The sequence below is a fragment of the Eriocheir sinensis genome, chromosome 69 (genome assembly GCF_024679095.1).
Source record: "Eriocheir sinensis breed Jianghai 21 chromosome 69, ASM2467909v1, whole genome shotgun sequence".
Classification (NCBI taxonomy): domain Eukaryota; kingdom Metazoa; phylum Arthropoda; class Malacostraca; order Decapoda; family Varunidae; genus Eriocheir; species Eriocheir sinensis.
Window position 1 is genome coordinate 3,543,713 of NC_066577.1, and position 20,246 is coordinate 3,563,958.

At 48.3% G+C, this 20,246-nt stretch overlaps 1 protein-coding gene, 1 long non-coding RNA gene and 1 other non-coding gene across 3 annotated transcripts; all 3 read right to left on the reverse strand.

Annotated features, from left to right (window-relative positions):
* Positions 1 to 792: 792 nt before the first annotated feature.
* On the reverse strand, positions 793 to 3,971 carry LOC126988325 (mucin-3A-like). The gene is made up of 2 exons (XM_050846382.1): positions 3,954 to 3,971; positions 793 to 2,970 (listed from the first exon to the last, which is right to left on the reverse strand). Exons 1-2 carry the CDS (start codon positions 3,969 to 3,971, stop codon positions 793 to 795), a joined length of 2,196 nt encoding a protein of 731 aa, XP_050702339.1.
* Positions 3,972 to 4,236: 265 nt separating this feature from the next.
* Positions 4,237 to 4,310, reverse strand: Trnaa-cgc (transfer RNA alanine (anticodon CGC)). The gene has a single exon. It is a non-coding gene; the product is annotated as a tRNA-Ala (tRNA).
* Positions 4,311 to 4,700: 390 nt separating this feature from the next.
* On the reverse strand, positions 4,701 to 12,608 carry LOC126988390 (uncharacterized). Its single transcript, XR_007741872.1, has 5 exons — positions 12,597 to 12,608; positions 12,473 to 12,501; positions 9,375 to 9,486; positions 8,225 to 8,371; positions 4,701 to 6,558 (listed from the first exon to the last, which is right to left on the reverse strand). It is a non-coding gene; the product is annotated as an uncharacterized LOC126988390 (long non-coding RNA).
* Between the last annotated feature and the right edge of the window lie 7,638 nt (positions 12,609 to 20,246).

The following is a 20,246-nucleotide window of genomic DNA, read 5'->3' on the forward strand; positions in this document are numbered from 1 at the left end:
GGTGGGTTTGGTCACTTAACAGGGAATACTTAAGATCTTGGAGTGAGGGTTAGATGGGTGGGTTTGGTCACTTAACAGGGAATACTTAAGATCTTGGAGTGAGGGTTTGATGGGTGGGTTTGGTCACTTAACAGGGAATACTTAAGATCTTGGAGTGAGGGTTTGATGGGTGGGTTTGGCCACTTAACAGGGAATACTTAAAGGTCTTGGAGTGAGGGTTTGATGGGTGGGTTTGGTCACTTAACAGGGAATACTTAAGATCTTGGAGGGAGGGCTTGATGGGTGGGTTTGGCCACTTAACAGGGAATACTTAATATCTTGGAGGGAGGGTTTGGTGGGTGGGTTTGGTCACTTACAGGGAATACTTAAGATCTTGGAGTGAGGGTTTGATGGGTGGGTTTGGTCACTTAACAGGGAATACTTAATATCTTGGAGGGAGGGTTTGATGGGTGGGTTTGGTCACTTAACAGGGAATACTTAAGATCTTGGCATTCAGGGAAGTGAGGGTTTGATGGGTGGGTTTGGCCACTTAACAGGAAACAGCCCTACTTAAGATTTTTGCAGTCAGGGAAGTGAACTATTGGAGACTTTTATAACTCTGCAGGAGGTTACAATTGTGGGGTTTTATATACTGAACCGGAATATCTAAGTCTAGGCAGCGTGGGAAGTGAAAATTTGGAGTAAATTATGCAAGGCTGAAATAAGGTGTAGACTTTGAACAGATGGGAAGGGTTCAGAACAGGAGGGTGTTGGTGACTTAAAATTGTGCCTGACAGTGAGGGTGTTGGTGACTTAAAATGTGCCTGACAGTGAGGGTGTTGGTGACTGGTGCCTGACAGTGAGAGTGTTGGTGACTGGTGCCTGACAGTGAGAGTGTTGGTGACTGGTGCCTGACAGTGAGAGTGTTGGTGACTGGTGCCTGACAGTGAGTGTGTTGGTGACTGGTGCCTGACAGTGAGAGTGTTGGTGACTGGTGCCTGACAGTGAGTGTGTTGGTGACTGGTGCCTGACAGTGAGTGTGTTGGTGACTGGTGCCTGACAGTGAGTGTTGGTGACTGGTGCCTGACAGTGAGAGTGTTGGTGACTGGTGCCTGACAGTGAGGGTGTTGGTGACTGGTGCCTGACAGTGAGGGTGTTGGTGACTGGTGCCTGACAGTGAGAGTGTTGGTGACTGGTGCCTGACAGTGAGTGTTGGTGACTGGTGCCTGACAGTGAGGGTGTTGGTGACTGGTGCCTGACAGTGAGGGTGTTGGTGACTGGTGCCTGACAGTGAGGGTGTTGGTGACTGGTGCCTGACAGTGAGGGTGTTGGTGACTGGTGCCTGACAGTGAGGGTGTTGGTGACTGGTGCCTGACAGTGAGGGTGTTGGTGACTGGTGCCTGACAGTGAGGGTGTTGGTGACTGGTGCCTGACAGTGAGTGTGTTGGTGACTGGTGCCTGACAGTGAGTGTGTTGGTGACTGGTGCCTGACAGTGAGGGTGTTGGTGACTGGTGCCTGACAGTGAGGGTGTTGGTGACTGGTGCCTGACAGTGAGAGTGTTGGTGACTGGTGCCTGACAGTGAGAGTGTTGGTGACTGGTGCCTGACAGTGAGAGTGTTGGTGACTTGTGCCTGACAGTGAGAGTGTTGGTGACTGGTGCCTGACAGTGAGAGTGTTGGTGACTGGTGCCTGACAGTGAGAGTGTTGGTGACTGGTGCCTGACAGTGAGTGTTGGTGACTGGTGCCTGACAGTGAGTGTGTTGGTGACTGGTGCCTGACAGTGAGTGTGTTGGTGACTGGTGCCTGACAGTGAGTGTGTTGGTGACTGGTGCCTGACAGTGAGAGTGTTGGTGACTGGTGCCTGACAGTGAGAGTGTTGGTGACTGGTGCCTGACAGTGAGAGTGTTGGTGACTGGTGCCTGACAGTGAGGGTGTTGGTGACTTGTGCCTGACAGTGAGGGTGTTGGTGACTTGTGCCTGACAGTGAGAGTGTTGGTGACTGGTGCCTGACAGTGAGAGTGTTGGTGACTGGTGCCTGACAGTGAGAGTGTTGGTGACTGGTGCCTGACAGTGAGAGTGTTGGTGACTGGTGCCTGACAGTGAGAGTGTTGGTGACTTGTGCCTGACAGTGAGAGTGTTGGTGACTTGTGCCTGACAGTGAGAGTGTTGGTGACTTGTGCCTGACAGTGAGAGTGTTGGTGACTTGTGCCTGACAGAGAATGTGTTGGTGACTTGTGCCTGACAGTGAGAGTGTTGGTGACTGGTGCCTGACAGTGAGAGTGTTGGTGACTGGTGCCTGACAGTGAGTGTGTTGGTGACTTGTGCCTGACAGTGAGAGTGTTGGTGACTTGTGCCTGACAGTGAGAGTGTTGGTGACTTGTGCCTGACAGAGAATGTGTTGGTGACTTGTGCCTGACAGTGAGAGTGTTGGTGACTGGTGCCTGACAGTGAGAGTGCTGGTGACTGGTGCCTGACAGTGAGAGTGTTGGTGACTGGTGCCTGACAGTGAGAGTGTTGGTGACTGGTGCCTGACAGTGAGAGTGTTGGTGACTGGTGCCTGACAGTGCGAGTGTTGGTGACTGGTGCCTGACAGTGAGAGTGTTGGTGACTGGTGCCTGACAGTGCGAGTGTTGGTGACTGGTGCCTGACAGTGCGAGTGTTGGTGACTGGTGCCTGACAGTGCGAGTGTTGGTGACTGGTGCCTGACAGTGAGTGTGTTGGTGACTGGTGCCTGACAGTGAGAGTGTTGGTGACTGGTGCCTGACAGTGAGAGTGTTGGTGACTGGTGCCTGACAGTGAGAGTGTTGGTGACTGGTGCCTGACAGTGCGAGTGTTGGTGACTTGTGCCTGACAGTGAGGGTGTTGGTGACTGGTGCCTGACCGGGAATGTGTTGGTGACTGGTGCCTGACCGGGAATGTGTTGGTGACTGGTGCCTGACAGTGAGAGTGTTGGTGACTGGTGCCTGACAGTGAGTGTTGGTGACTGGTGCCTGACAGTGAGGGTGTTGGTGACTGGTGCCTGACAGAGTGGTCAGCGCTGGTTGTTTGATGTGGCTTCCAAGGGGAAAAGTGAAGTAAAGTTAAGAGTTGGGTTTTGTTCACTTTGAAAAATGATGGTGGACAAGTTTTCTGCCATGCTTCTGTAGTCTTCAGTGTTCAATGATACAATATAAAGGGAATGATGTGGTACAGGTTTCAAAGGGAATGATATGGTACAGGGAGTCACACTGAAGGCCTGGGCTGTTGTCTGATGCAGGGAAAAATGGTAGAAAAGTTTTTTGCCATGCTCCTGTAGTCTTCAGTGGTCCATGTAGTGTTTCTCAAAGGGAATGATAGAGCAGATGTCTCCAATGCTTTATTTAACCCGGTAGCAGTGACGGGCCAAATTTGTGGCTTTACCGTAAAGCAGTGACGGGCCAAACTTGTGCTATGTTATAAACCCCCCAAAATATGTAGATGATGCATAAACTGATCACAAATGTTTTGATATATATATTATGAAATGGTTTGTGTGAGGGGTGATTTTTTTCATTTTTCTCGCTTGGAGGGACCATTAAGAAACATGATCCCTGCTGCTACCGGATTAAGCACGGCTGAAGGTCTGAAGCTCGACTGTTTAAATCTTGCAATTCCAATCTTGGTAAACTATGCAGCAAAACTTGGATAATACCAGAATTCATTAGCATGGTAGTGGTTTTGCAACAGTGATACTATAGGCTATTGATACAAGGAGACAATGAATCTTAGTAAACTGTGGTCAGAACTTGGATCATTCCAGAAGACTTCATTAGCATTGACCTATCTTTCAGCCACTCCTCTTAACACTTTTACAGGAATAGCGAGTACAGGACTTTTTATTCATGGTTTCCTTTTTTGTTTTGTTTTTAGTGCCTTTTGAGTTGTTTCCTCTGCTGTAAAAATAATAATAATGGTTTTCCAACTGTTAGGGAAGGGCAGTGTGAAAGATGAATACCAGCGGGCACTGATACATACTAGAGACCGTGACAGCACAGGGAATGTGGAATAAGATTGGAATGATGTAACACAGCATGAAAGACTGAGCGAAAAGTTGGAAAGTTTCGCTTAGTCGGTGCAACATCTGTGGTCATATGCTGGAGGGAGACAGGAGGGAAAAGAATCATAGGAGAAGGGAGCAGATCCCAGAAGACAGGACACAACCCCCGATTAATACCTGGTGCCCATTCACTGCTGGGTGGACAGGGGCGTGGGGTATCGGAAAAGCCACCCAAATTTTTCCACTCCGCCCGGGAATCAAACCCGGGCTCTCTCGGTTGCGAGCCAAGTGTGCTAACCACTGCACCACGAAGCCCCCTGAAGGACTGAGGGACAGGAGAGGATTGATTAAGAAGGGTGCAGGAAGATAGGGAATGGCAATGTAAGAGGTGAAACAGATAAAAAAATACATGATTGACAAGAGGACAGTACAGGAATATTAACCTGGTAGCAGCGAGGATCATGTTTCTTAATGGTCCCTCTAAGCAAGTAAAATAAGAAAAAGTCACCCCTCACACAAACCACTTCATAATATATATCAAAGCATTTGAGATCAGTTTATGCATCATGTGTTTTGGGGGGTTTATATCATGGCACAAATTTGGCCCGTCGCTGCTACACAGTAAAGCCACAAATTTGGCCCGTCACTGCTATACAGTAAACTTTACTGTGTAGCAGTGACGGGCCAAATTTGTGGCTTTACTGAGTAAAGCCACAAATTTGGCCCGTCACTGCTACACAGTAAAGCCACAAATTTGGCCCGTCACTGCTACACGGTAAAGCCACAAATTTGGCCCGTCGCTGCTACACAGTAAAGCCACAAATTTGGCCCGTCACTGCTACACGGTAAAGCTACAAATTTGGCCCGTTGCTGATACCGGGTTAAGGGGACAGGATGGAGTAGGAAAAACTGGTGGACTGAGGGAAGAGATAAGAATTGAAACTATACAAAGATGGTGACAGGGAAAAATTGAGTAGGAGAGTGGCAGAATAAAACCTTGGACGCTGGACTTTGGGACAGGGAAGGAAGTCGTAGGGGGACAATGGTGGCTTGGGTCTGACAGTGAGAAGGACCGAGCTAAACCTGCTGTTATGTTAGAGAAGGGATGTGGGAAATTCATGTAAGTGAGAGCAGGACTTGTGTGGGAGTTAGAGGACATCTGGGCTGGCTATCTGTTAAAGGCAGTGGTGGTGAACATTCCTAAGCATTCAAACAGTTGATCCACAAAAAAATGTATTATAGTGAATAGTTATGGAGTAATCGTGCATACAGTGAGGTGTGTGAGATGGCATGACTTGTATTACAGGAGTGCCAGGTGAAGGAAACTAGTTCAGATCATTCTTTTTGTAACCTTTAATGCCTATAAAGAGTTCTAGATTTCCCTGCAAAAGCATCTTCCTGTTAGCTGCTGTGGTTTTGTTTTAGTTTTCATCCTGGGTGACATAACCTCCAGTCGCCTCATTTGTCTCCAGTCTAAATGCTGTCCTTCCCTCTTCAGGTGCCACCTTGCTGGACATCTGCTGCACCACCACCTCCTGGACCTCATTGCTGGGGCTCTCCAGTGACTGTCTGCCGTGTTCCTTCCCTCTTCAGCTGCTGCCTTGGCCACCACCACCTGGACCTCTTTGCTGGGGCTCTCCAGTGACTGTCTGCCGTGTTCCTTCCCTCTTCAGCTGCTGCCTTGGCCACCACCACCTGGACCTCTTTGCTGGGGCTCTCCAGTGACTGTCTGCCGTGTTCCTTCCCTCTTCAGCTGCTGCCTTGGCCACCACCTCCTGGACCTCTTTGCTGGGGCTCTCCAGTGACTGTCTGCTGCCAAAACTTTTTCGTCAGACTTGTGCTAATTATTTTTAGTACTAAGCAGCCAAAGTTTAAAAGTCCTAGACTTCCCACCTTTTTCTTTTTTTTTTTTTTTTTAATAATTTTTTCCTGCTGTATCACTGAGCATTTGTTTAGGGAGACTCTTCAAAGTATTGTAACACTCTGGTGCAAATAAATTTCCAACGCAAAGCTTGTTTGTCAACCTGGCCAGAAGCAGTGTCCACACCCAAGCAGCCACAGAGACGGTGATGTTTTGTCTTGAGATTATCCCCACTGTATGGTAAAAACATCACAGAAGGCTGTATAATACTTCTACAAGACTGGTTCAAATACTCTGCTGGTGACTTTAATTTCCTGGCTCCTACTTGTGCCACAACTGAGGTACTCTTCAGTGTCCCCCTCCAGGATGGGTAACCTGTGGTAGGAAAAAGTATCCATAAAGGTCTGCATCATCAGGAACCATACCATAAAGTTAGCATCAACATGCATTGTCACAAGCAGGCATGATCCTCTCTCACACACATGCACACAGGTCAATGGGCGAGTTGGTGGAGGCAGGAGTGTTGTCCCAGGCTGCCACCACTGAGGTCATACACACCTCTGGGTCCTTCTCACCCAACTGCTGCTCCTGAACACTGGAGGAGGCAGGAGTGTTGTCCTAGGCTGCCACAACTGAGGTCACACACACCTCCGGGGCCTTGTCACCCAACAGCTGCTCCTGAACACTGGTGGTCTGCTCCATCTGGGGAAAATCAGAGTAATGGGCTCTTGGCAAGGGTAGAGGACACACTTCTTGCTGGGATGGGGATGTCTACACTGTTTTCATGTCAACTTTCCTGGGACCATGGAGTGACATTTCCTTTACTGGAGATTTTCTGTAATTAAAGAGTTTGTCTGTATTACTTCCTCCTTAACCTGGTAACAGTGATGGGCCAAATTTGTGCCATGATATTAACCCCCCCAAAATAGATGATACATAATCTGATCACAAATGCTTTGATATATATTATGGAACGGTTTGTGTGAGGGATGATTTTTTCTCATTTTTTTTGCTTAGAGGGACCATTGAGAAACATGATCCCTGCTGCTACCAGGTTAATGGCAGCAGAACATCTTGGTCCACCTTGTAGTTCCCTCCAATGCCTTCCTGTTGCCACCTTGTATGCCCTCTGTTACCTCCAATGCCTTCCTATTGCTGTGCACATTCCCACACTAATGAGACTCGGCATCCTTCTCCACAACTCTATGCCACCCCTGCCCTCTTCACAGCCTGCATGCCACAACTCTATGCCCTCCCCTGCCCTCTTCACAGCCTGCATGCCACAACTCTATGCCACCCCTGCCCTCTTCACAGCCTGCATGCCACAACTCTATGCCCTCCCTGCCCTCTTCACAGCCTGCATGCCACAACTCCATGCCCTCCCTGCCCCCTTCACAGCCTGCATGCCACAACTCAATGCCCACCCTGCCCCCTTCCCAGCCTGCATGCCACAACTCATGCCCTCCCTGCCCTCTTCACAGCCTGCATGCCACAACTCCATGCCCTCCCTGCCCTCTTCACAGCCTGCATGCCACAACTCCATGCCTCCCTGCCCCCTTCACAGCCTGCATGCCACAACTCTATGCCATCCCTGCCCACATCACAGCCTGCAAGCCACAACCCATGCCCTCCTCCTGCCCTCTTCACAGCCTGCATGCCACAACTCTATGCCCTCCCTGCCCTCTTCACAGCCTGCATGCCACAACTCCATGCCCTCCCTGCCCCCTTCACAGCCTGCATGCCACAACTCTATGCCCTCCCTGCCCTCTTCACAGCCTGCATGCCACAACTCCATGCCCTCCCTGCCCTCTTCACAGCCTGCATGCCACAACTCTATGCCCTCCCTGCCCCCTTCACAGCCTGCATGCCACAACTCCATGCCACCCCTGCCCTCTTCACAGCCTGCATGCCACAACTCTATGCCCTCCCTGCCCTCTTCACAGCCTGCATGCCACAACTCCATGCCACCCCTGCCCTCTTCACAGCCTGCATGCCACAACTCCATGCCACCCCTGCCCTCTTCACAGCCTGCATGCCACAACTCCATGCCTACCCTGCCCTCTTCACAGCCTGCATGCCACAACCCATGCCACCCCTGCCTCTTCACAGCCTGCATGCCACAACTCCATGCCTCCCCTGCCCTCTTCACAGCCTGCATGCTACAACTCCATGCCTCCCCTGCCCTCTTCACAGCCTGCATGCCACAACTCCATGCCTCACAGTGTCTGCCCTTAACTCTTCCATCATGTTTTCACTTTAAAAGATTCCACCTGCTGCCATGAATATCAGCATCCACTGCTCCTGTCTATCCTATTATTCTACAGCTTCCACACTCTCTCCACTCTTCCACACACACACACATCCTCACCTGCTCCATCTTGCCGTGCTGCCAGAGTGGCCTGCCTCTTCTTCTTCTGTGTCTGGGCCAGTCGTCTCTGCATGTGAGTCCAACAGGTGTGACTGATCCTGTTTAACCCAGTGGTAGCAGCAGGGATCATGTTTCTAAATGGTCCCTCTAAGCAAGAAAAATGAGAAAAAATCATCACTCACACAAACCATTTCATAATACATATCAAAGCATTTGTGATCAGTTTATGTATCATCTGTTTTGGAGGGTTTATATCATGGCACAAATTTGGCCCGTCACTGCTACCAGGTTAAAAGGAAGGAGTATTTAGGATGGAAATACTGTAAAGAAATTGTTAAGATCTTTGGGGAGACTGGTGAGATGATTACCATGGAGGAAAATGGTTCAGATGAGATGAGGGCAAAGAAAATGGTGAAGGTGACAAAAGAAAAGTTAATAGAGTGATTAAGGAATATGGCCGACACAACAACCATCCCTCAGTGCAACCATGGGAGAGAAGGCACACAGGGAGGGGAAGGAAAGGAGGCTGGTGCTGAGGGATGAGAGAATGATGACACTTAACTCTTGCATCAGGGAGCGGGACACAACAGGGATAGGAGAGAAGACACACAGGGAGTGGAAGGAAAGGAGGCTGGTGCTGAGAGATGAGAGAATGATGACACTTAACTCTTGCATCAGGGAGCGGGACACAACAGGGATAGGAGAGAAGGCTGGTGCTGAGGGATGAGAGAATGATGACACTGTTAACTCTTGCATCAGGGAGCAGGACACAACAGGGATAGGAGAGAAGGCACACAGAGAGGGGAAGGAAAGGAGGCTGGTGCTGAGGGATGAGAGAATGATGACACTTAACTCTTGCATCAGGGAGCGGGACACAACAAGGATAAGCCTGAGCAGAAAGTTGAGGCATGATGGAGAGGAAGGGATGCAGTCAGGAAGCTCAAAATAAACTTATTGATTCTGTCATAATTACTGTGGCTGACTCATGGCTCGGTAACGATGCTCTGATTCTAACTTGCATTTTGACGGCTCGACCCAATCCTATTTTTGGTGCTAGGATGAGGATGTTTGTGTGACATCTTTAGTTAAGGCCACCAGAGCCAAACAAGATGGCACCACAGACACTAATTTGTAAAAAGCTACCACCCACCTTCATGGCTGTGGGAACCAGGCCCAGCGTTGCCCCGTCCAGAGATGAATCCAAGTTAACTTTTGGATCCGGGTCTGCAGCGGTGGTGGCCCGTCCAGTGATGCTGACTGTTCTATATATCATGAAAATATGAAATGGAAGTACTTAGATACAAAATAACATATACATACATTTCAATATATGTACATTGTTTTATTCTTTCATTCCGAATACTATAACACTCTTTTTCTTATCCACTACATCTCTCACTAAATCTTCATTCTTTTTTATGAGCTCAACCACCTCTTTTTCTAGATTTCCCTTCTCCCCTTTTAGTTGCTATTCAATTATTTCCTTAAAGTCTGCATTAGCTTTATCATGTTCTATTTTCCATGTTTTCATCTCACCCAGCACTTCCTCCCTTACGACCTCCAGTGAAATGGAGGGATAGGGTGCAAGAGTACGTTAGGGAGAGGGGGAAAGATCCTTGAGAAACTCTGAGCAAGCAAGGAGGGAGTGTCTGGATAGAGAAAGATGGAAACTCTTCTGCCGTGGCCATCCCCTGGTGGGAGCTCCTAGGAGCAGACGTCGATGAAATAATGATGAATGACGATGAGAAAGTGGACTCGCTATATTCATAACAATCATCACTATCCTCATATCCTCCCACAGCTCCCTCTTGCATTTTCAGTCTTGCTCCATTTCCTCTTCCTCTTCTCTTTGGTGTGTGCCACCCCTCTTCCTCTCACTCACCCTACACTAGCTTTTTTAAGTTCTTTAAATGGGAGACGGGCCTCTCAGAGCATCAGCCTGACACTGTATACAGTACCCTCTCGAGTTTCGCGCTCGCTTCGTTCCAAAGGTAAAGCGTTAAACTCGAGGATCACGAAAATCGAGGTATTGAAAAAACTGAAAAAGCGCTTTTTTATTTCAACCCGTGGAGATTTTCATTTATTTATTTATTCTTTTTTACATGTGGTCTATGGTGCCGGTAGACTATCCACCTGGGCCTGATGGTCAGCCCTGAGCCCGTCATGGCGCAGGCAACAGTTTATAGTGGCGTCATTATAATTGGCTCATGCTGCCCCCCGGATCTCACTTTTTTCCTCCTTTACTCCTTTGTTATCTCAAAATACATACCTTGGAAAAAGGAAGAAACCAGGAAGAGAGAATGGGTTGTTTTAAAGCCTCAGATGAAGCCTTACGATTGGCTGAGCTCTGAAAACACACTTGTGATTTGTTGGGAGTCCAATGATGTCATCGGCGGCGCTAACCCAATCAGCGGCCTCACTGCCTTAAGGCGGTATCACACTGGCCATTTTCCTCTAACCGTTGTTGCTACTGGCAATCTGGGAGCGAGTTGTCGGTTGTCCGTAAGCTGGTGTCACACTGGGCCTTTTTCTTCCCACTGCGTTGGCGGCAGCTTGGGCAACCAGCAACTTTTCTGGGTGTGCTTCACACACATAAGGGGAAATTAGAAGGGTGTGGAGGGGAAGGGGCTGAAGGAGAGTCAGGTCATGTCACACACACACACACACACACACATAAAGGGAAATGAGAAGGGTGGGGGGAGGGAGGGGCAGAAGGGAGTCAGGTCATGTCTTGACCTGAGTCAGGTCATGTTTTCACCAAATCCCTGATCTAACTCTCCTTTCTGCCCCATCCTCCCCACATCCTTCTCATTTCACCTTCTGTGTGTTTGTGACAGGTATGGACATGACCTGTCAGGTCATATCCTGACCAAAGCCCTGACCCTCCTTTCTGACCCTCCCTCCTCACACCCTTCTCTTTTTCCTTTTTTTCATCCTCTCCATTTCACCTTTCATGAGAGGGGCTCATAACCAGAGTGAAGCTACACACCTCCTCTCGATTCGGAGGCTCGCGTGGTATTGAGGCCGCGCTGAGTTGAACCAAACGCGACAGGAAGGGAGCGGCGAGGCGTTCAAACGCGGTTAACGTGTTAATAAGTCTCTCTCTCTCTCTCTCTCTCTCTCTCTCTCTCTCTCTCTCTCTCTCTCTCTCTCTCTCTCTCTCTCTCGCCATAGCCACAATGTTTGGAGGAAAACGTCCAGTGTGATACTACCTTCTAAGGCAGCATGCGAGACGCCGATGATAAGTAGACGTGACCCGTACATGTCAAAGCAGCGTGAAAATCGGGATGATAATGCGCGAAAGTCAGGATGGTAAGAATTTAGGTCTAACCATGAAACTCGAGGATCGCGAAACGCGAGAGGGTACTGTACACAACAACAGGTGCCGACGATCAGCTGATCCCAGCACAGGGAATGGGGAGCAAGCAGCCACATGTCAGCCCTGCTCAGTCTCTCTCTCGTGTGTATTTACCAAGTTGTATTTACCTAGTTGTGACATACAAGAAAAGAGATACGTTCGCGCTGTCCCGTCCCCATATCTGCTCTTGTCCAACTTTTCCTTAAAATCATGAATGTTTCTTGCACAAACCACCTCCTCCTCCAGTCCATTCCACAGCTCAATGTTTCTGTTTGGGAAGCTAAACTTTTTCACATCTCTCCTACACGTGGTCGCCCTCAACTTCTTTCTATGTCCTCTCGTTTCTCTTTCGTTCCACACACACACACACACACACACACAGGTCCTCTCTGTCCAGATTCTCCACCCCGCTCGCCACCCTGTACACCGCTATCAGGTCTCCTCTTTCTTTTCTTCTCTCCAGGGTTGTGAGCCCCATGCTATTGAGTCTCTCCTCATAAGTCCGATCTCTAAGTTCCGGTACCATCTTAGTTGCCACTCTCTGCACTCTTTCCAGCTTTCTTATGTTCTTCTTTTCACGAGGAGACCAGACCACTGCTGCATACTCCATTCTTGTGTTTGTATGTGTGTGTGTGTGTGTGTGCAGACTATAGGGCAGCCACATCACTTACCCGCTGTGGTGCGTCTGTGGGCCTGGCCAAGGGTGCAGGCAGCAGCTGCCTCGGACAAGGGTGGCCGCGGTCCCCTAGCAGGCGGCGTCCAGCAGGCACACGGCCCCTCTCAAGGCCTGTGGGCAGGGCACTTACCCGCAGAGTGCCAGCACCTTCTTCTTCCTCTTCATGCTTCCTTCATCTTCATTCTTCATTCCTCTTCATTCATTCTACACTCACTCTTCATTCACTTCTCTTCTTCTCCAGACCTCTAAGGCCCAGCATGGCTTCCTTCCTCCCTCTCTGGTCTTCCTTCTTCTGTATTCTTCAGTTCCTTGCATCTTCTTCCTCTTCTTCTCCAGACCTCTGAGGCCCAGCATGCCTTCCTTCCTCCCTCTCTGGTCTTCCTTCTTCTGTATTCTTCAGTTATTTTTCTGTGGGTGTTTCCGCCAAGAGTGTTCCACGCGGCACACTGTTGTACTGCCTGCGCCTTTATCTCCCCTCAGTCCCAGCACAGTGCTCAGCCCCCTGCCTCCCCCTCCTTCCCTGCTGGAGCCATTTGTCTGTCCATCATGCACTCACCCGGTCACTGGCCAACAATACAAGGCTTGACAAACACCACTGGAGTGTTCCTGGTGTGCACACTTTGCCCGACTACATATTCTGCCTTCCTTTCCCTCGGGGCAGCAAACCTAACAAGCTCCGTCCATCACAGCTCCCAGGCCGGCAGTCTGCACCAGTGGTCTCTGCTGGGCCGGGTTTTTTGTGGAGCCCAGGGAAACGTGACAAACCTTCACACAGCGTCTCCTTGATAATCCTGGTGATGGTCTGTTGTGGCGGCCCCAGTCACTGCTGCTGCACTGTGCCGGGGCAAGGTGACAGAGTTGTCACCACTCTGGCTCGGGGCAGACGGCACTGTTCACTGTGGTGCTGCTTGTTGGTGCATCTCTCAGCAGTCAGCCACAACATGGTGCCAGTCCTCTCCAGGTGGTGTTGATGACTGGTTCCCTGTTACTGAGGTCCCATACAGCAGCACAACACGGCACCTCAGAAGTGGGTCTTCATGTGCTGGGCAATGTCCCCCTTCATCTTGAAGTGCTTCCCACACACATCACACTTGAACTCTCTCAGGCCAGAGTGCCTGAAGGAGTGACGCTTCAGGGTTTGCTTCTCTCTGAACCTTTCTCCACATTCCAGACACTCATGAGGCCTTTCACCAGTGTGTGTGTAAGTGTGTACCTCGAGATGTTTCTTCGTAATGAATGTGTCACCACAAACTTCACACTCATGAGGCCTTTCACCAGTGTGTGTACGCATGTGTGTGTTGAGGGTACCCTTCCGTGTAAACCTTTTTCCACAATCTACACATTCATGAAGTCTTTCACCAGTGTGTGTAAGGGTGTGTGTGTTGAGGCTACTTATCGCTGTAAACCTTTTTCCACAAACTTCACATTCATGAAGTCTTTCACCAGTGTGTGTAAGGGTGTGTCTGTTGAGGTTACTCTTGTAACTGAACCTTTTGCCACAGTCGAGGCATTCAAGGGGTCCTTCACCAGTGTGTGTAAGGGTGTGTTTGTTGAGGTTACTCTTCATACTGAACCTTTTGCCACACTCTTGGCATTCATGAGGTCTTTCACCAGTGTGTGTAAGGGTGTGTCTTTTGAGGTTACCCTTGCAACTGAACCTTTTGCCACAGTCTTGGCATTCAAGGGCTCCTTCAGCAGAGTGTGTGGGTGTATTTGCTGAGGTCATCCTTCCCAGGGAGTCTTTCCCCACACGCTGGCCACTCATGGTGTCCCTCACCAGTGTGTGCAAGGCTGTGTCTGCTGAACTTGCTCCCAGTCTCAAATCTTGTCACACTCAAACTTTCCCTTTCCTTTGTGGCCGAAGGTGCCAGCAGCAAGGTGGTGGTGGTGGTGATATAGTTGCTGTTGTTGTTGTCAGTGGTGGGGGTGGTATTGTTGTTGTTGTCAGTGGTGGTGGTGGTGGTGGTTGTGTTCTTCTGGTCCTCACAGCAGTGGCAGTGTTCCTGCTGGTCCCGCCACTCAGGCTGCTGCCCGGCCTTGCAGCCTCCCCTGCCCACCACTCCTGGGGTGAGGGTCTTGCAGGAACCTCAGGGAAGCTGCGGCAGGATGCAGTAAGGAGTCCTGAGGTCAGTGGTAGCGTGGACGCAGCGAGCGCTGAGCACAGCGTCCACCTCAGACCCTCACTTGAGCAGCTGTCTCCTGGCGCTGTGCTCCTCCCAGCATGGCCAACACCACATCCTGGGGTGCAGGAGATGGGCTGTTAATGCCACGCCCTCTTCTGTCTAAGTGCCATCAGGTGCTCTAGTACTCTGCCCACTCCTGAGTGAAAAATGGAAAGGATTTAGTGACAGAAGAGTTTTGACGTTTCCTGCTGTTGGTCCCCAGGGAGGCAGCGAGGCGGCCTGCCCTCGCTGCCCCTCACTGGTGGCTCTGGTTGTTGACGGCAGAGGAGGAGGAGGAGGAGGGAGTATTAGATGAGAAGGAAGAGGAAGAGAGGAGGAAGAGGATGGTGGTGATGGAGTGAAATGATAGCTGAACAGGAAAAAAAAAATATATATAGATATATATATATATATATATATATATATATATATATATATATATATATATATATATATATATATATATATATATATATATATATATATATATATATATATATATATATATATATATATATATATACAGTCGTCCCTTAAATAGTACGGTTTCCAATAGTAGTACGAATTCAGTTTTATACGTATTGTCACAGAAGATTTTTTTAGGATTTTTTAATTTCCTGCTCGTCGCACCAAGTAGCCATGGCGTGAGTGGCAACACTGTTCTTTATACCAGACTGCCATCCATGCACATCCCCTCAGTCCGTGTGTGTGCACAACATCAGGAACACTGTTTTGCCAGATTGAAACCTATGCTCTTTCCCTAAGTCTGTGTGTGTGTGCACAACCTCAGCTACACTTCTCCATTACCACATAACATGAACATGTGAACCAAGAGACAAGCCAAAACACCTACTGAATGCACCCCAAAACATTCAAGAAAGCTATTCACCTTGCAAAAGAATTCAGATTTAGAAGAAGTTATGTTTTGGTAAGAGTTAACCCTTTCATTGCTAAACGCTCGCAGCGAGCGTTAGGCGTATATACTTGTGGTGCTAAACGCTCACTGCGAGCTCCACCCACACTCAAACCTTCCACGTATGAGAGTGTTCAAACACTAATTATCACAACACAGGATTGTTAATTGAGTGGATTCTTCACTAAATTTGGTGGAAGATCATATCAGCCCAGCGCGGCATATCTACGGACAAGTAACTGGTGGATGTTCTTGCCCAATACAGCGGCATTTTTGCATAGCTTCACCTATCACCTGACTGATTCTTTGACCAAATAGTTGTAAATATTGCAGTTGGCAATACTCCCTTGCCAGAATCTGAAGGAGAGATGTCTGCAGTTGCCTCAATACGGCTGATCATCCGGCACGCACCAACGTAAGTGTTAACATTCAACACTCCATGAACGTGCATGTACATTCGCAAGAGAGGCATACATAACCAACTCCTATAGATCTGGACCTCCTCTTTCCAATGGTGTTTTTGGTTTTTAGCTGTGATGAATAGTTTTTGAGTTACAGAGGTTAAAAAGAGACCCCCACATTGGGCTGCCTGACTCCGCCTGAGGGGATAGCCGCGTCCCGTATCGCGCGCAAGGAAAGGGTTAAGTTGCGGTAGGGCATACCATGTGAATCCGGGTCCCGCCTGGCTGAGCTTCTACTCACCGGCCAAAGATGCCTGTTATGCATTTTCTGCTGTAGTGTTTCCACGCTGGGTAACGGAGCCATCCTGGCAGCGCTGCCTTCCACATTGTCAGTGAGCGAGCCATGTCATACACTCACACTCTCTTATACTCTCTAGCACAGTTCCTGTTGCTCTCTAATTCATACTTGAAATAAGATACAAAACAGTAATTGTGAAGACTGACTCCGCGCCTTCAAAATACAACATTACGACTCCATATTACATAGTTAAGAGACGCATATTTAAACTACTCCAACCGAATTTTAAATATCCTAACCTCTAACGGGAGAAGGGGGGGGGGGCTTCACCACCCTTGACCCCCCCAGTGTGGTAACACTACACTGTGACTGCAGCAGAAAATGCATAACTGGCAACTTGGGACCGTGGGTAACAGCTGAGCCAGCCAGGCGGGACTCGGATTCCGTAGGAGTGCCCAGGAGTGTTTCTAGGGGGGGCACTAATTTTATACGGATTTTCGAATAGTACGGGGGTCCTGGGTCCCTAACCCCCATACTATTTGAGGGATGACTGTAGTATATAGGTACTATGGTCTATGTTATGCATCAAAAAAAAATTTGTACTGGACATGAGATTGAGCAGCGATCATGTTAGTCTTGCTTGTACTGCTGTACACTGCCACATACATCATCGTCAGAGGCAGTCATGGCGCGCCGCCTTGGGTTGAGTGAAGAACAGATCTACTCTGAGTTATTCATTTAGTATATAATTTTGAACGATAACTGAAAAGTCAGAATGATAGAATCACTGATTCTGGTGACTGATACCAATTGACTGATTGAGTCCGATTCACTGTAAAAAAAAAATGTGAGCATGCCGCGTTGCAAATGTCTTCAATAGTTTTCTAAGTACCGCAGGATTTTTTAGTGCGGTCCGCGGTAGTGCAGCATTTTCAGAAAGTTTGTGGTAGTGTGGTAATTTTTTTGTGATGCGGTACTACCGCACTACCGCATTAAGTACCACACTTGCCCACATGTGTAATAGGTAAGCTGGATATGGATAAGTTTGAAATAGGTAAGCTTGGGCTAGCGTTGAGGAAGGGGCAGCCACCTCTTGTGAAGTTTAAAATTATATTATATTAAGTGTTTTAATTAATTAATTCTAGTGTTTGCCTGTACTCCCCCCTCACCCCCGAAACAAGCTTGGGGACCTGTGGGAATGCGGGGTTTTGGGTGGGGAACATGAAAACCGTCACACTCGCGTATTTTTTTGTAGGGGGGGACAAAAAATCCATAGATCTAGGGAAATTTCCTATATTAAGGGATTTTTTTTCCTCCCACCGCCACTAAAATGAGTGTTTGTGACGAATTTAGTGTTCCCATATGGAAACCACGCATTCTCACTAGATCTCCAAGCTTGTTTTGGGAGAGAAGCATAGTGAACCCACCGAACGATGCCCACCTTACCGGTCTGGCGTGGCCCCATAGGCCATCTGCGCCCACATAAACCGCTTTCACCACACACACGGAAGGGGAGGGTGGGCTTGAGGGGGCTTGTAAGTTACGCTAAGTAAGGTTAGTTTACATTTATTAAGCACAGCGCGGGACGGGACGAGGCGGTGGCAGGTGCACGTCAGGCATTGAAAAGTCAACCATTCAGTGGTTTCCGTAAAATAAAACTTTGGTAAAGATTCGTTTTAGTACCGTGCCAGTATCTCATAATCTTCTTTATGAAACATCAGTATCTCTCCATATATCTTTTCTACAAACCTTCAACAGTCATGGAAACACTTTGAAAATCCAATTCAAGGACTTTTTTTTTTACTCTTGAAAATAGGGGACAATGTTTATGAAATCGCACCGCCTCCTCTGGCAGTGGCCGCGGCGATGCTGCAGCCGCCACAACCGTAAAATAGCTCACAGAGGGTTTAGGGTCGGGGAGCATATTTAAACTACTCCAACCGAACTTTACAACCTACTAACGGGGGGGGCTGTGCCCCCCTCGACCCCCCTTTCTAACCAGGGGGGCTACGCCCCTCCTGGTCCCCCCCCCATCATGTATATGTGACTTATTTTAGCAAGGAGGTATTTCTCGCAACACCAGCTGCAGCGTCGCCACGCCCGTCTCCAGAGGAGGCGACGCGCTTTCGTAAACATTATCCCCGTTTTTCAGGAGTAAAAAAAAGTCCTTGAATTGGATTTTCAAAGCGTTTCCATGACTGTTGAAGGTTTGTAGAAAAGATATATGAAGAGATACTGATGTCTCATAAGGTAGGTAATGAGATACTGGCACCGACCTAAAATGAATCTTAACCAAAACTTTCTCCATGATAAAAAGCTTATAAAGCAATAAAGTCAACGTTTCAAAATTAATAAGCTGTCCTTCCCTCAACAGTCACCGTAGCTTGTAATAGGTAGACTTGAAATGGATAAGCATGGATGTGATTTTGAAATGATACCTAGCCATCACCTGACCCCTAGAAAGTTTCTATAGGCAAGTTTGAAAGGTAAATGTTCAGAGAGTTGTCCATCTCAAAATTTGATACACTGGCTATTTATTTCGGGCCTAAATATTGTGCTTTTTCATTTGGAGATAGTTTTTTCTTGAAACTACTAAAAGTGACTTATGCAATTTCATCATCCGCTGCCACAACCGCATAATAGCTGTTAGAGGTTTAGGGTTGAACATAGTTTAAACTATCCCTACTGAACTACGACCTAACAGCTATTATGTTGGGGCGGATGATGAAGTAGTGGGTCACTTTGGAGTAGCGGAAGAAAAGACTTTCCAAATGAAAAAGCACAATATTTAGGCCCGAAATAAATAGCCAGTGTATCAAATTTTGAGATGGACAACTCTCTGAACATCAGAGCTGTCAAATGTGGCGTGCGTAAACAGTGGTAGCTGTAATTATTTCGTAAAACAAGAGAAATACAACAGTAGTAGGTAGAACACCGTAGAATTAGTCTAACCTTACCAGGCGAGTGTGGGCCAAATTATTGAGTGTCGTACGCTATCCCTCCCACCCCCGGGCCCACAACACCGCAGCCTGCAAAAAAAACACTAACTTTTAAAAATCGGTAGCAGCATTTCTATCAGTTTGCGATGCATATATATGGGGTTCAAGATGCATGGAATAATGAGATCTAATCCATAGTTAGGGTGAGAAGTACTGCAGTGAGATGGGCAACTCTCTGAACATATACTAATTTGAAATAGGTAAGCTTATATGCAAACGGGTGTAATTCTGAAATATTACTGACCCATCACCTGAACCCCCCAAAAAGCTTGTAGTAGGTAAGCTTGAAATAAGTAAACTTGTAATTCATAAGCTTGGGTGTAATTCTGAAATAGTGAAGTCAGTGTCTCAAAATTAGCAGGCTGCCCTTCCCTCAACAACCCCCGAGCAGTCACCTGGGACCCCAAAACCTTGAAATAGGTGAATCTGAAATGGATGAGCTTGGGTGTGATTCTGAAATAATAACCTCCCCCAAAAAGCTTATATAGGTAACCTTGTAATACACACTCGGTGGGCGTGGAGGCGTGGAGGCGTGGGAGCACTCGGTGGGCGTGGAGGCGTGGGGGCACTTGGTGGGCGTGGGGGCACTTGGTGGGCGTGGAGGCGTAGGGGCGTGCACAGTCAGCCACGTCTTCTTCTTTTGACCTGTGACGCTTCTTGGTCCTCCTCTCGATCGGTCCTCTCTTCTCCTTATTGACACTCTCCTTCTCAGCAGTACGTAACTTTCCTCACTGTGATACGCTATGGCATTATGATTTTGTGTTTGTTGCTGGAATCCACTGGAATTTCCACTTATTCAAGCATTTGTGCCCTTTTTTCCAGCACTGCGTCAGGAACACTTTGGCAGCTTTACAATTGTTCTCTCTGTTTCCTTAATGTCCCCACACAGCCCCAACACCGTGCAGACCAAAGGTGCAGACTGCCTCCTCCAGCCTCCTCGCCCACTCCTCCCTGCCTGTTACTGAAAAGCCAGAATGTTGTTCTTTATTACGTACACTCCCACACAGCCATTGCGTGTAATGAAACGCACGAGAAATTAATCCAGACAAGGAAACGTTTGCCGGCGCCGGGAATCGAAGGTAGTGACTCAACAATTAATGTGATTTTGTAGTGACACGACTTGCCTGATGGGCGAGTCTCCCATAACCCACTTAGCCAGCGGGGTAACTCTTTGGCCGACTGGTAAAGGAGTGGCTCGCCCGTTACGCTGGTCGC